The sequence below is a fragment of the Dysidea avara genome, chromosome 9 (assembly GCF_963678975.1).
Source record: "Dysidea avara chromosome 9, odDysAvar1.4, whole genome shotgun sequence".
In the NCBI taxonomy this organism is placed as follows: domain Eukaryota; kingdom Metazoa; phylum Porifera; class Demospongiae; order Dictyoceratida; family Dysideidae; genus Dysidea; species Dysidea avara.
This window is the reverse complement of record NC_089280.1, coordinates 15383475-15397551: the sequence shown is the minus strand read 5'-3', so window position 1 is coordinate 15397551 and position 14077 is coordinate 15383475. Positions and strand designations below refer to the sequence as shown.

At 39.2% G+C, this 14077-nt stretch overlaps 2 protein-coding genes across 2 annotated transcripts in view; both read left to right on the top strand.

Moving 5' to 3' along the window:
* Positions 1–7: 7 nt before the first annotated feature.
* LOC136267370 (cytoplasmic dynein 1 heavy chain 1-like) overlaps positions 8–14077 on the top strand; it is a 39607-nt gene continuing 25537 nt past the window's right edge. Inside the window, exons 1-16 of the mRNA XM_066062487.1 lie at positions 8–511; positions 611–866; positions 971–1157; positions 1232–1452; positions 1506–1556; positions 1617–1783; positions 1838–2074; positions 4014–4230; positions 4311–4397; positions 4493–4648; positions 4733–4858; positions 4975–5109; positions 6050–6205; positions 6276–6455; positions 13681–13818; positions 13870–14016. Of these exons, the coding sequence (XP_065918559.1) occupies positions 69–511; positions 611–866; positions 971–1157; positions 1232–1452; positions 1506–1556; positions 1617–1783; positions 1838–2074; positions 4014–4230; positions 4311–4397; positions 4493–4648; positions 4733–4858; positions 4975–5109; positions 6050–6205; positions 6276–6455; positions 13681–13818; positions 13870–14016 (2904 nt within the window). The 5' untranslated portion in view covers positions 8–68. The remainder of the gene's footprint in view (positions 512–610; positions 867–970; positions 1158–1231; positions 1453–1505; positions 1557–1616; positions 1784–1837; positions 2075–4013; positions 4231–4310; positions 4398–4492; positions 4649–4732; positions 4859–4974; positions 5110–6049; positions 6206–6275; positions 6456–13680; positions 13819–13869; positions 14017–14077) is intronic.
* LOC136267372 (uncharacterized) lies at positions 6476–8619 on the top strand. Its single transcript, XM_066062488.1, has one exon. It carries the CDS (start codon positions 6908–6910, stop codon positions 7889–7891), a length of 984 nt encoding a protein of 327 aa, XP_065918560.1. The 5' UTR covers positions 6476–6907; the 3' UTR covers positions 7892–8619.

The window sequence follows — 14077 nt, the reverse complement described above, 5'->3', positions numbered from 1 at the left end:
ACTAGATCACGTGAATACTAAAAGTGGTCTTACGCGCGTAGTCAGGCGTATAGTGAAGGATCAAGAGCATGGCCTCTGACCAGCCGAAACAAGTTGGTTCGGGGTCAGTAGCTCGCTTAAAGTCCTACTTGTTGAATATCTGCCTCGGCTTATTTGGAGACGACGAAGACGCAAATGTGTCTCAACTGAAAAATGTCGTTTCTTCCTACGAGGAATCAATAAAGAAGTTTGCTACAGATTCAGGAGAAGTATCTTTGACAATCAGCAGAGATGAAGATGATAATGGTGACGTTCGTTATGATTTACGTCTCGGGGTGGACTACAATCAGACGGACAATTTCTCCAGCGTGGCATTCATCAAACGTGTACCCGTGATTGAGGATGATAAACCAATCCCAGCACAGTTCCGTGTGATGAACCTAACTGAGGACTACCCGCTGGAGTGCATGCATTCAGTACTAAAAGACATGGTTACCCCTTTCTTCAATTCCTATGCAAAGAAATTCCGGAGGTATTATATAATTGTGTTAATAAATACTGAATTAATTATGTGGGCTATTATATATATTTGGTGAGAATAATATATAAATGAAGGTATTTACTTTTACAGAGAGGGGGATAAGTTGGTACCATCTGTACAAAAAAAGATTAGTGAATTAGAAGTCAGCTTGCTCCACTTACAGCAGAACATTGACATTCCAGACATTCAGTTGACCATTCATCCACAAATAACTGCTGTAGTGCAGAAAGCTGCTGAGGAGAATCGTAAACCAAAAGTAGAAGATTTTGGTAATGAAGTGTCAGACTCATCATTTCTCAATCACTTGCAAAAGGATGTCAGCCGTTGGATCAAGGAAATCAAAAAGGTATTTTAATCAGTGTTTGTAAATGCTAGAAACCATTGACCGTGCACACACACAACACACCCTGACTCTATATATATATCCCAGTATACATAATTCTCCATTAGGTGACCCAGTTGGATAGGGAGCCATCCTCAGGGACTGCATTACAAGAGATAAGTTTCTGGCTCAACTTGGAACATGCACTCAGCAAGATACAATCTCGACGAAGTGGAGCTGAGATCCAACTAACTCTTGATGTACTGAAGGCAGGAAAGAGATTTCTTGCCACAGTTAGTTTTGACTCTGACACTGGTAAGAAATGATCATGTGTTATGCACATGCACACAATGGTAAGAATTATAATTATATTCATGTCGTGATTCTAGGACTAAAGGAAGCAGTTGAAAAGGTCAAGGACTACAGTGCTCTAATGAAGGATTTCCCTCTCAATGATTTATTGGCAGCTGGTGACCTACAAACCATCAAGTCCTCTATTACAGTCATATTCAATCATTTGAAAAAGATTCGTAACACTGGCTACCCAGTACACAGAGCCATATGCCTGGTAGAGGCCATCTCAAGAGACCTTAACACACAAATGTTGAAGGTGCTAACTGAAAGTGGCTATTATTACTATTATATACATGTGTCTACATTTAGATCTTGAGTACTCACAAATTAATGGTGATGCCTTATGATGAATTTGAATTAGTAAGGAAAGAAGAATGATTTTATACTCATACATCATGTTACCATTGCACTGTCCAATAGGTGATAGTACAGTGTATCGAGGTGTTTACTGCATGGGATGACGATTATGACAGGTTCCAGGGTCAACTGAGAGACATTAATAAGAAGAAACGTGATGAAATGAAGGTCACTTTCCGTGCTACACACGTACACAAGAAGTTGAATGAGAGGCTGTCAGCTTTGCGAGAGTAAGGATCAAATTATAGAATGTTATTCAAGCACTGTTTATGTGTATTTCTTAGCTTCCGTCGGCAGCACGAGCAACTCCAGGCTGTTATCATCCGTGTGTTGCACTTACCAACAGATCCACTACAGTCACCAGCTGCGGACAAAGCCTTCTCAGCTGATGTGTCATCTGCATTGTATAATGAAGAGGGGGCAGTCCATGAAGTACACAAGGCTTATGATACAGTGAAGGTTGTGGATTGTCTTGACCTCACCCCAGAGGGAACTGGAGCTTGGAACACTGCGCTGAAACGGTAAATAATATGTGGGTATATTGCCTAAAACAAAGTGGTGCCCCTGAAAAACAGTACCACTCAAACGCAATGTCATTTTGCAATACTAATTAAAGGGTGTGGCACCAGTTTTGCTTGCGAGTATTCATCCCGTTTGCTAGGGATGAATACTCGTGAGTGAAACGGGTGCCATTCCCTTTAATTAGCAAGTTTTTTAATCACTTGCACTCTTGCGAGACGACGCTACGCTTGAGCGGCAGAAAGCACCTTTACAGAAGAGTCATACTCAAATCCAGCATTAAATTTAAGAAGACGTCACTATTGAATAAAATCGTCACATAATTTTTGATTTGCCATCCTGCCTGACCACAGTTGAAAGGCTAGAAGCTAAATGATGGTGTGATGCATCATGCAACCACATAAATGTGCTTGTTAGGGGTTCCAACGAGTCTCTGCCCTCTGGTCCTTTCCTTTACTTTTCATCTCCAATCTTAGCAGTCATTTTCTTTGCGCAAGGAAACCATTTCAAGTATTTTTAAACCAGGCGTACGCCCACAGCCGGCTGGGCACGTGCCTGGTTTACTGAAATTGTTTTCTGAAAAGTGTGTTTGTATGTATGTTTGTATATTTGTTTGCCTTTCTGCACCCATGTGTGGGCAAAACTTTGTTCACTAAAAACAGCCTTTGTGTGATAAATAAAGGCCATGCAGAGGTTGTATTAAACTTCTGGGCAGGTAAGCTTTGGTTTAAGACGGTTAATATGTGCTGGTTTGAAATACTGGTGAAATGAGTTGATAAGGACGTGGTGAAGACCATTCTCAGTGGGCTTTATGGATGTCAAACAGCTGAAAAACAACACAGCTTGCCTCCTAGGCTACTGGGTATAATGAATTCCTTCGAGTTGAAAAGGGGGTATGCCCGTGCATACGCAAACGAAAATGAAGAGCAGCTTTGAAGCTTTGCCTGGAGAATTTACGTAAGAAAATGTTATAGACAAACTATAAAACAATTAGGAAGATACTTCTGTGCATTATTAGATGGTTAAGGCGGTTTGTTTGAGGTACGCCTCCTTAGCTGTGCTTAGCAACGTAATTACAGAATTGCAAAATATTTCATCAATTACAAAATACAAATTACTATGATCGACTCAATTGTGTGTATATAGCAACAAAGCAAAACCCAAATAAATAATAGTACACTGTTATTTAAGGTTTGTTTGCTGCATGGCGCTTGGTTTTTAGAAGTAGCACATCAATTTGTTTCCTTAATTATCCGCACTTTCCTTACAAGTCTACATTGATGCCACAAAACAACTATTTGAAGCACTTCTGCTACTGTAAGAGGGTTCTATAAGAGAGAATAGATGGTTGCATGTGTAACAATTGGTTCAGTTGAGAAAACATTATGGTGACGACACTCCTTAATGATTCAGCTGACAACAATCAATTTCACTACAGGAAGCCATGCATGGCAATCACACTTGTATATATCAATCACGTACCAGGGGTTGACTTGAGATGAGCAGCAAGATTGGGATACTCTAATTGAGCAGTCACTCTAATACAATAGCCATGTGTGATTATCATGTAACATATGCATTTTGTATTTATAATCAGTTTTCACTTTTCATTGTGGGATTCTACATATGACACACATGTTTCCATTACATGCACATGACATGCATGTTTCACCAAATGTGTATGGAAGGTGCATCACCATTATTGTTGAGCAGGATGTGCATAATAAAAGTAAAACTTTAAATGAAGTAGGTATCCAAGCGATGAAAAGTTGTGAAATGTTATATGGATATTACAGCTTAGCTATATGGGAAATCCTTCCATTGGTTTGTTACTTTTGTTGAATACAGAAATTAAATGTTAAAAATATGACTGATTTGTCAAATGTTCAAGTAGAGCTTTATTGCTAGAACCAGGTGTATTACTACTCTGTAATATTGTAGCTATGATGATCGTATTGATAAAGTGGAGACAGCAATAGCTGCTAAACTGAGGGACCAGTTGGGAACAGCAAAGAGTGCTAATGAGATGTTCAACATATTCTCACGATACAATGCTCTCTTTGTACGGCCTCACATCAGAGGGGCCATCAAAGAATACCAGTCACAACTGATACAGAAGGTGAAGGATGACATTGAAGGACTCCATCAGAAGTTTAAGGTAGAAACGTTAGACATATTTTTCAAGTCAATTGTAACTACTACGTACTGTACCAATGACTATTTTGTTTATACCACTAGGTGCAATATGCCAAGAGCTCAGCATTCCAAATGAGCACAGCCCATGATATTCCACCTGTGTCCGGCTCTATCATTTGGGCCAGACAAGTTAGTTGACTATATACAGTACAGTAACTTGTGTTATAAATGTTATAATCTGGCGTACCTTGTATGTGATTGTGGTTATTATATTTATTGAACAGATTGAGCGCAAGTTGATGGCTTACCTTAAGAGAGTTGAGGATGTACTGGGGCAGGATTGGGACAAGCAGGCTGAAGGACAGAAGTTGAAGGAAGAAGGAGAAGCTTTTAAAAGGAAACTAAACACTCAAGAACTTTTTGAAGAATGGAAACTAAAGGTATTGTATTATATGATTTAGATAGTTGAGTTGGTAGTAGGCATGATAAATTAATTCATTAATTATTACCGAATTTAAATACAGATGGAGAAACGTCCTCATACAGTGACTGGTGGGATCTTCAACATTATCACTCAACGAACTCGGACAGGTAGTATTTTACGACTTGAAGTAAACTTTCCTCAAGATGTTGTACAACTGTCTAAAGAGGTAAATGTTTCCATAGACCATGTGTGCAACTGTGCATATGTTGGTATGCTTTATTGTGAACCACTATCTTTTGTAAGAGTCTGTGTGTGCATTGATCTGTTCTCTCTTTCAATTAGGTTCGTAACCTGCGCTGGTTGGGTTTCCGAGTACCATTGGTATTGGTTAACCGAGCTGCTCAGGCTAGCCAATTACATCCTCATGCTGTTTGCTTGATTGAGAGTGTCCGCACTTATCAGGCAACCTGTGACAAGGTCAGTGTATACTTTGACCCTCTGTAGTGACCATCATTATATACCCACCCTACTCCCCTCCCTCTCCCCTGTAGTAGCCAGAGATTCCAATATGTACTTATTGCCTGATTAAATGAATTAAACCACCTCATTACTGAGGGAATATTGTTAAGTTTCACTGTACAAATTCTTTTTTTTGTATGTTTACATATGTGTGAAAATATATAATCCCACAATCAATTTATATCAGTAATACAAGATTATAAGTACATTTTCATTACAACTGAATAAATGTGGTGGAGGAGGCTATATGTGATGCAGTGTAATGATGATAACTATACCGTCCTGCTGGCTGATGTCATACAATGGATGATATCATAACCATGGCATACTTCTGAACACTGCATATTTTGTTTACTCACATCTTGTTTTTGTTTGTATCATGGGTAGAGGACTATTCGTACACAACTCACTTGAGTGCATTATTAGGGTGCTTTCCTCCCTGTGGAAGTTTGTGTTTTAATTAGAGTAAAAATAGAGTGAATAACTAAATTCCACCACAATAAAACCTTATATGAATGTTCTTAGACAATGATAAAGTGTTTAGTGAATAATTGGAACTTGGTTCCTCAGGGCTCTGTTCAACTACTCTAGAATTAACGTACAACTACTCTAGTGCAGAAAGGCATAAACCTGGAACAGCTTAGGTTTAAAAACTAAAATTTTACAAAGCAAATGTGTTTACAGCTATGAACTTTATTGTGTTTACACTATGAGCTTTATTTTGCCACCCCTTGTTTGTAGAGGGGCAGGTAACAGTCATTGTCCTGCAAAAGCATTTTTTTTAAAGCACACATTTGCCATGTACATACCTTGGTGTGCTGTAGCAATTTCAGATATAAGAGTTAGCTGTCTGTATGTATTCCATCCCAATTTTACAATGATTTGTTTGTTGTGTTAGGTTACTGATAACCAAACCATTGCCCCACTGATAGCTGGTTTGAAGAAAGATTGTCAAGTTCATTTGTCAGAAGGAATACCCTTGCACTGGGATTCCTTCAAGCTGGAGCAATATTCACGAAAATTGGCAGACTTTGTTTTCACATTTCAAGAGAAGGTGACACTAAACCCCATTATACATTACTGTAATTCATTGTTTACTGGTGTATTTCTGTTATTTCTTCTAGACTGATGAACTGCTCAATTACACTACTGAGATCAACAAACTTTTAGAAGACTTAGAGACATGTGAATATTCCTTCACAGTGTTCAAGGATATCCTGGACAGTATACAGAAAGTCATTGATGGTCTTAACCTTCATGCATTTACTAACCTGACCAAGTGGGTCAAGGAGCTTGATGAGAAGGTAAAGCAAAGCTATGATGGCTAGCATAAGTTGGTATTTAATGGTACATGCCTGCATGCATACACGTCCAGTTTGCAAGTTTGCTGGACAACAATAGGAGTATCTGGTACTTTGTATATAGCCAGTGCTATAGTCTCAGGGATTATGGGATACTGACCCTGCAAACTTGAGTGTATTATTTCTGCAAATAATATTATTGTTACTGTGCCAACCTCTGAAAAGAGTATGTTGCACAGATTACAGAACAAACAACTAAAACTGACTGCAGGAGTTGATAATGGTTAATCTGTCTCCATCTGAGATGCAGGCTTCTATTTTAGATGACACAGTTTGAGCACGCTGCTATAGAGCCTATGCAGGCAGCATGGTAATTATTTCTAAGCGCCTAGCTTTTACCAATTTAAGACACGCGTTAGGACCAGTCCGCCATTTGTAGGGTATACAGGTACAAGATGCCAATGGAGTGTTGTGCTGTGAATTGTTCCAATTTGTGTGTTAGAAGGAGTGGATTAAGTTTTTATACTTTCCCAGTGGATCTAGATCGAAGAAATAAATGGATTGCTGCTGTAAACAGGAAGAACTGGTACCCAACCAAGCACGCGGTAATATGTAGTGAACATTTCATTGATGGACAAAAGAGTAACAACCAGTTTGCACCGAACTACATCCCTACAATCTTTCAACGCGTTGACAGTCCTATGAAACGAAAGATGGAAGCTCAGGTCGCGGATTTTCGAAGAAGAACAGCTTCCAGAAAACAGAGGATAGAGCAGACCGAGATCACTGATCAGCAAAAGAAAAAGGCAAAGGAAAGCAGAATGCAAGAGCTTGCTGAGTCTAGCAAAAGGCAAAAAGAAGCAAGAAAATTGGAAGAACGGAGGCTGAAAGAAATAGAAGAGCAGCAAAGGTTAGAGGAGGAGAGGAAAAGACGTGAAGAAGATGAGAGGGAGAGATTGTTGAGAGAAGAAGAAAGGAGAGAAGCTGAACAAAGAAAGGAAATTGAAGATGCCAAGCAAAAGAGGTTGGATGAAATGAACAGATTGCAACAAGCTGAAGAGACACGACTAAAGTATGATGAACTACTCAAGAAATATGATGACCTACTCCTGAATTACAACCAAGCTGTAGAAGAGCTTGAACAGCTAAGAACAAGAGAAGCTAAACTGAATACAAAGGTTGATGAGTTGCAGACAAGAATAGCAAGTCGACAGAGCTTGGAAGAGAACGATAAGCAAGTGAAGTTTTATACAGGCCTACCATCGTTTGCAGTTTTGCTAGCCATATGCAATTTGGTGATAAAGGGTCTACCTGAATGTCTTTTTTCTGGCTGTCCCATGTTTGATCAGCTCTTGATTACTTTGATTAAGCTACGACTTAATATTCCTGATCAAGATTTGGTGTATCGCTTTGGTGTAAACCAGTCTACGGTTTCCTGATGCATTACCAAGTGGCTAGATGTACTTCATGTAAAGTGTAAAGTTATCACCGTTGATTTATTGGCCAGAGAGGGATCAGTTACGGAAGACAATGCCAACATGTTTCAGGAAAATTTTTTGGAAATGTGCGATTGTTATAGACTGTTTAGAAGTGTTCATAGACAGGGTCGAACTATAAGAAGCACAACACATGCAAATTCTTAATAGGCATCACTCCTCAGGGGTCAGTATCGTTTATATCTAAAGGCTGGGGCAGAAGGGTATCTGATGTACATTTAACTGAGAACTGTGGTCTCCTCTCGAAACTGTTACCTGGAGATGTCATATTAGCAGATCGTGGCTTCACAATAGATAAGGCTGCAGGAATGTATTGTGCAGAAGTCAAGGTACCTCCCTTTACGAGAGGGAAAAAACAGTTAAGTAAGCTAGAAGTTGACATTGCTTGCCAGCTTTCTCAAGTTAGAATTCATGTTGAAAGAGTTATTGGGGCTAGTAAAGCAAAAATATTCCATATTACAATCAACTCTGTCTATTAATATGCTCAAAGGTGATGAAGGGGATGTGTTTCCTGTTGATAAAATAGTTGTAATATGTTGTGCACTATGTAACTGTTGTGACTCTGTAGTATCATTTTAATTATTTACTAAGTTGTACTTGTCATTGTAATAAATTGTTGATATTTACATTACATTCATTTTATTTACATTTAGGATATGAAAGTGCATGTACAGTACAGTATATTAATGATTTTTCATTGCCTTCTTTGATCTCTTAGAGCTCCTCTGATTGTGGCAGTCTGGACAATAATATTTCCCTTTCAGAACATCTTTTTTGGTCATTTTTAAACATGAAAAATGAAACCATCCTATCAAACAATCCTTGTTATCACAGCAAATCGTGCCATCATAGTCTTCTCCTTTACCGCAATAGCGGTATCCTTCCTGTTCATCTGAAGAACTTGAATTATGGACATATTGCTCCTCGAGCCTGCAGTAGCATCCACCTTAGTAATGTGAGAGTCTGTGGAATCCACCTGGTTTACACTTGCACCAACAGACACGCTAGTACTGGAGCTTGCACCATCACTAGCAGCTGTACTGCTTGATGACTGCAGTGGCATTATTGGTTGCTTGCTGTACCACTTTCCTACTAGTTCAGGTAATATAGCCAATTTAATAAATGGTTCAACATCATGTATAGCTGAGTCAATGAAATCAGAATCCAGCTCTACCTTCTGGTGAATATTTCACCTTCCCTCCAAGCTACAAAATCACAGTGTCGCATACGACATAGCTTCATCTGCAGTTGGATTTGATAATAATATATATGATCTTCCTTAAGTGTGAGTCTGCCATTGTTGTCTTCTAAAATGAAGGAAGAATTATCAAGAATGGCTTCTGAAAATGCTTTATTGCAGGAGATAGGACACTTGATTTCTAAAACACGACTCTCACAACACTTACAGTAGACAAGGCCGTCTGGTATGGCACCCAAGAATGGAAATTCAGGATCCAAAATAAGGCCACATTGTATTACCATAAAATTCTCATGACAAGCTTGCATTTTTTCTGTATATGCTACCCTGGCAATATCTTCATGCTTGCACCCATACTGGCATGCAGAAGAAGTAAATTTATGCTGCTCAGGATAGCATCTAGCCTTGATCAGGGAAACAGATGGTTTAAAATGGTTAGTATGCAAAGCTTCACGCAACTTAGAAGCTGTTATCCTACCCGCATGTTGCTCAAACCAAGCTTGACATTTACTTTGTTCTCTTGTGTGCTCCTCCACCATGACAGCTTGATTAAATGTGAAAGACACAGTCTCGTAAATATCTTCACATTTGGCCCAATGATCATTATATGCCAGCTCCATTGCCATCGGATCATGCAACTCTGTTAGAGGTTTAGATAAAATCCCAGATTCTGTTTCTGGAACATAAGAATCATTATACTCAGCCATCAATGACAGCACAACTGGTTTCCCCAGCCCTTGAGACATTTCAGTATGAAAAGTGGCTAAATCAGAATCAGTAGACTTAGGAATAGAAAACTTTTTACTTTTCGTAGACGAGTCTCCACATCCTTCAGTGACAGTTTGTTTACGCTTATGGTTTGGTGTAGTGAAGTCTATTTTACCAATTTCAGAAAATGGGACACTTTGAAAAGTGTTTGGTAGCCATGAACACGGCAATGATGTGCACGAAAACTGCTGCTTCATCTGAGTATTTAACTGCAACATAAACAACACAGAAGCAATGTGTGAACAAGCCTCTCCAGCACCAGCCATACATGTACAGTGAGCACACAACACTTCTCCACTCTGTTTAACTGAAACCCATACCTTCAGTGAGGGTAATGAAAGGCTTTGTGAATGTTTAACAAGTGCTGTAAACAAGTAAAGCTTGGTACTACTGGATCGACTGACACTGCAAATAGCATCACTCACCAACTTGATTGAAAGCCTCCAGACTTTTGTAAGTTTTAAGTTGAAAATGTTCATGACTCGGTGTCAGTATTATATACATCTCCGTACATCACATCTGGCCATTCATTCCACTCAATAGCACGTTCTGAAAACAATGAAGGTTTCTCCAGTCGGCAATAGGGATCTTCCTCGCAACAAATCAACTTCAATTTATCAAGATATCGATCCTTGGTGTCTCCTGACTGTTCTAAACAATACTGTGAATAAGAAAACACCTGGTTTACGCGTTGTGCACTATCCATGAGCAGTTTCACTAAGTAACGTTTCTACACTACAAATGGCGGAACGGTGCTAACGCGTGTAAGAGCTGGGCGCTTAGACATAATTACCATGCCCCTTGCATAAGCTCTATAATGAGTGCTGTGTAGCAGGCAATTTTTTGTGAACGGTCATGTATCTGTTTGGATAGCACTCTTGTAGAAGGTTGTGACTGAGGAGAGTAAGGAATGTTAACAGCAGTTGTTTACTTATACAGTTGTTGGTTTCACAATAGTATACAAAATTATTCAGACCCATCATATTGGCGTAACCTCCTCAGGTACACTGTTACATGTAGCAGGTACCCACATGCCATGTAAGTCACATAGAATTGCCTTACTATGTATGTGTGCAAGTCCACACTTTATGCACTTCCCTCAGGAAGATTCTGTAGTTTCCATGCCATTTGACAGTGAAACACTAAGTGGTCTTTTGTTTGTAGGGAATTTTCTGGTGGTGTAGAAGAACCACTGGCATCAACTGAGATCACTGTCAAGATTTGATGTCCTTCATACAGTTCATAGTAGCAAGAGTTCATAATATTATATTATGAACTCTTGATAGTAGTAATCCTCAAACAGAGAGAGAGGAGACAAAATACGGTATTGGTACGATTGTTTCTTGCCAAACATGAGCAATAGTTCCTCAGTTCTTTTTAGTGGGTGTCACTACTTCACTGGAGGCAACAAATCTGTAAGAAAATGAAAAGGCCAAACTGATAAATAAATTAGCAATGTGCTCTGTAGGTATAGTCCAGTGCAATGAGGTATTTTGTTGCTGGCAATTTGTAAGGCATAGCCTGGCTTTAAAATATATGAAGCACATATTAAACAGTACACATGTACTGTTACATTCATGATTCAAATATTCAAAAATGAAAAATTAATGCGGATTCTGACTTGGAACACTTCCCAAAACTAATGTCCAAACACTGTTGTGATGGTGACAACTGCCAATTTATTATGTCAGCTTGTCAGGTGATAGAGAGCTCCAATGTACATGTGCCTACTAGAAGTATATGAGTTATATGGCACCACTAAAGATACAAACATCCCTGATTGGCCTTGTACTTTACAACCTACAATCAATGCTTATTTGGCAACTTATGTACTGCAATAGTTCCTTGTTGAGAACTGTTACATCTGGCCAGTAGGTTTAGCCATGATCATACTGGTACATGTAGTGCCTCTGAGCTCACTTCTCTCTGCCTCACTTCTCTCTGATTGTTCTTGATATTCAGAAATTATATATTACATTGGTACTGGTAGGCTGCCTCTAGGGAAACAGCAGCCATATCCCTTAGCTAAGAAAGAAAGCTTTTTGTTTGATTGAATTTGACTCTTGCAGAATGTTTCTGTAAGACCCCAAACCTGTGACAATCGTGTCTGACTGCAGGGAAATTCTGTCCGTTCTATGTAATACACTAGTACTAACATACATGTAATGATCAGTTATTGTCAAAGTTCTAATGCTGATAAATACATTTCAAATGTCAGTACTGCAAACAATCTAAATATGCTGCTGTCGCAGGTTAGAACAAAGAAGTGTGCCACTTATTACACGGCCGGAGGTTTCCCATCTTTTGTTAGGAGATTCTAGTTGCCTGTTGGAACACTCTTTTGGTGGTAATGATGATGGAGGGAGGGGCTGTGGTGACCAGATTGATAATCATCATGTAGGTGGTGTGGTTAATCTGGTGTCTAGACTTTCTGGGACCTGATGATAGTTGCAGCTTTTGTGAGCAGTCTATACTGCTGTGTTATTTTTATTGTCCTGAGCAAACTCACCACCATGCCAAAGCCAATCTCTAATGGATGTGGGGATTAAATTGCTTTCTGCCTCTCCAGTTTCCTCTTTGTTATTTTGATGATCCCGTTGTCTTCGTTGCTGAATCTGGGTGATCCTTATGGTTATCTAACATAATAGCTGCACATGTGGAATTATTGGTTTTCACAATGAATGTATTTTCTCATTTGTGGGGTAAATACCAATCTGATCAGTTTCATATAGTGGTTTTGTATGTGACTTCCATGCTTTCTTCCCCATTTTTGTCTATGATTCTTCATCCTTCATAGGATAATTGTCCCCATGTGAACTGCAGAAGGACAGATAAAATGGTTTGCATTTTTGTAGCAATTTGGTCAGGAAGACCTAGTATATGTAGCAAAGTTATGCTGGTGTTCTGCTTGATGCTGTTGTATACCTATCATGCTTGCAATGATCTTAGTGTGATCATATGGTGCTGGTCTTACAGTGTACTATACCATATGTATTGTAATAGTGAATTGGTGATGTATGCCATGCAGGGTTTCATTCTCTGTTTCATCTTCGCTGCACAATTCACTACTGCTCTCTTAGACCTCATGGAACTACTGAGAAGACTTCCATATCCAAATAGGCCTGATCATATCAATTCCAACTGTATGTATAAAGTAGTTCTGCAAGGAGGGATATCAAAATTCCCCATCATTTTCTCAGTATGAACTCATTAATGCCACAAGATATCAAGCTAGTGTGTACAGTATGTTGACAGTTTTGCAATTCACACTTTGCAATACGATGTGACTTGCACACAGTACTTGTTGCAATACTGCTGCAGTCTTCATACAGTCACTTTGCTATTAGAGCAGCACTGAGCCAAGGAGCCTTATTTTTTATGAATGCATTATGTGGGTCAGGCACTTACATTATTTGAAAGATATCTTACTATATAGCTTAGTACAACATATGTAGTTCTAGTGCAGTTCAGTTTACAATGCCATGCAGTGATGAATTACTTGCAGTCAGGAAACATCTCTGGTCATGCTGAGACCATGCAGAGATTCCAGACCTTACAATACTGCCAATAATGTATGAATCTTCATTACTGCTTCTTCCATATATACTCCTGTATATTGATCTTTATATTTTCTCATGCATGGTACTATCCTGATGTGGAATAGTATTAGAGGAGGCATTATTGCCATTGTAATTTCAGCTGATGTATGTAATGAAATAAAGCTGTATTATCCAGTTGGTTTGTTATGGCTAATGTGTACACACAGGTGGAGGAGGTGTTGGTGGTACGTGTCTCTGCTGGTCTGAAGGAGTGGACCAAGTGTCTACTAGGTGTGGTGGATGAGAGTGTGGATAACACTGATGCTCCTGTGGGTCACAAGCCAGGGGGAGATCCTGTACTACAAGTAATGAAAAAGATGCAGCACAGTAATAGTTTTTACTCTTGTGTTCTTTAGCCCGTCAGGTTAGAGTTGAAGATAACCAATCAGATCATTAAGGTGGAGCCACCTACTCAAAGTGCTCGTGTGAACCTGGTCCACCAACTACATGCCTGGGTCTCGGTGGTAACTAACCTACCACGAATACTTAGTACTAGATACCAGGTAGGTATCTATTGTGTTACTAGCGTATGTAGTGTGTATGTCTGTCTGTCTGTCTGTGCAT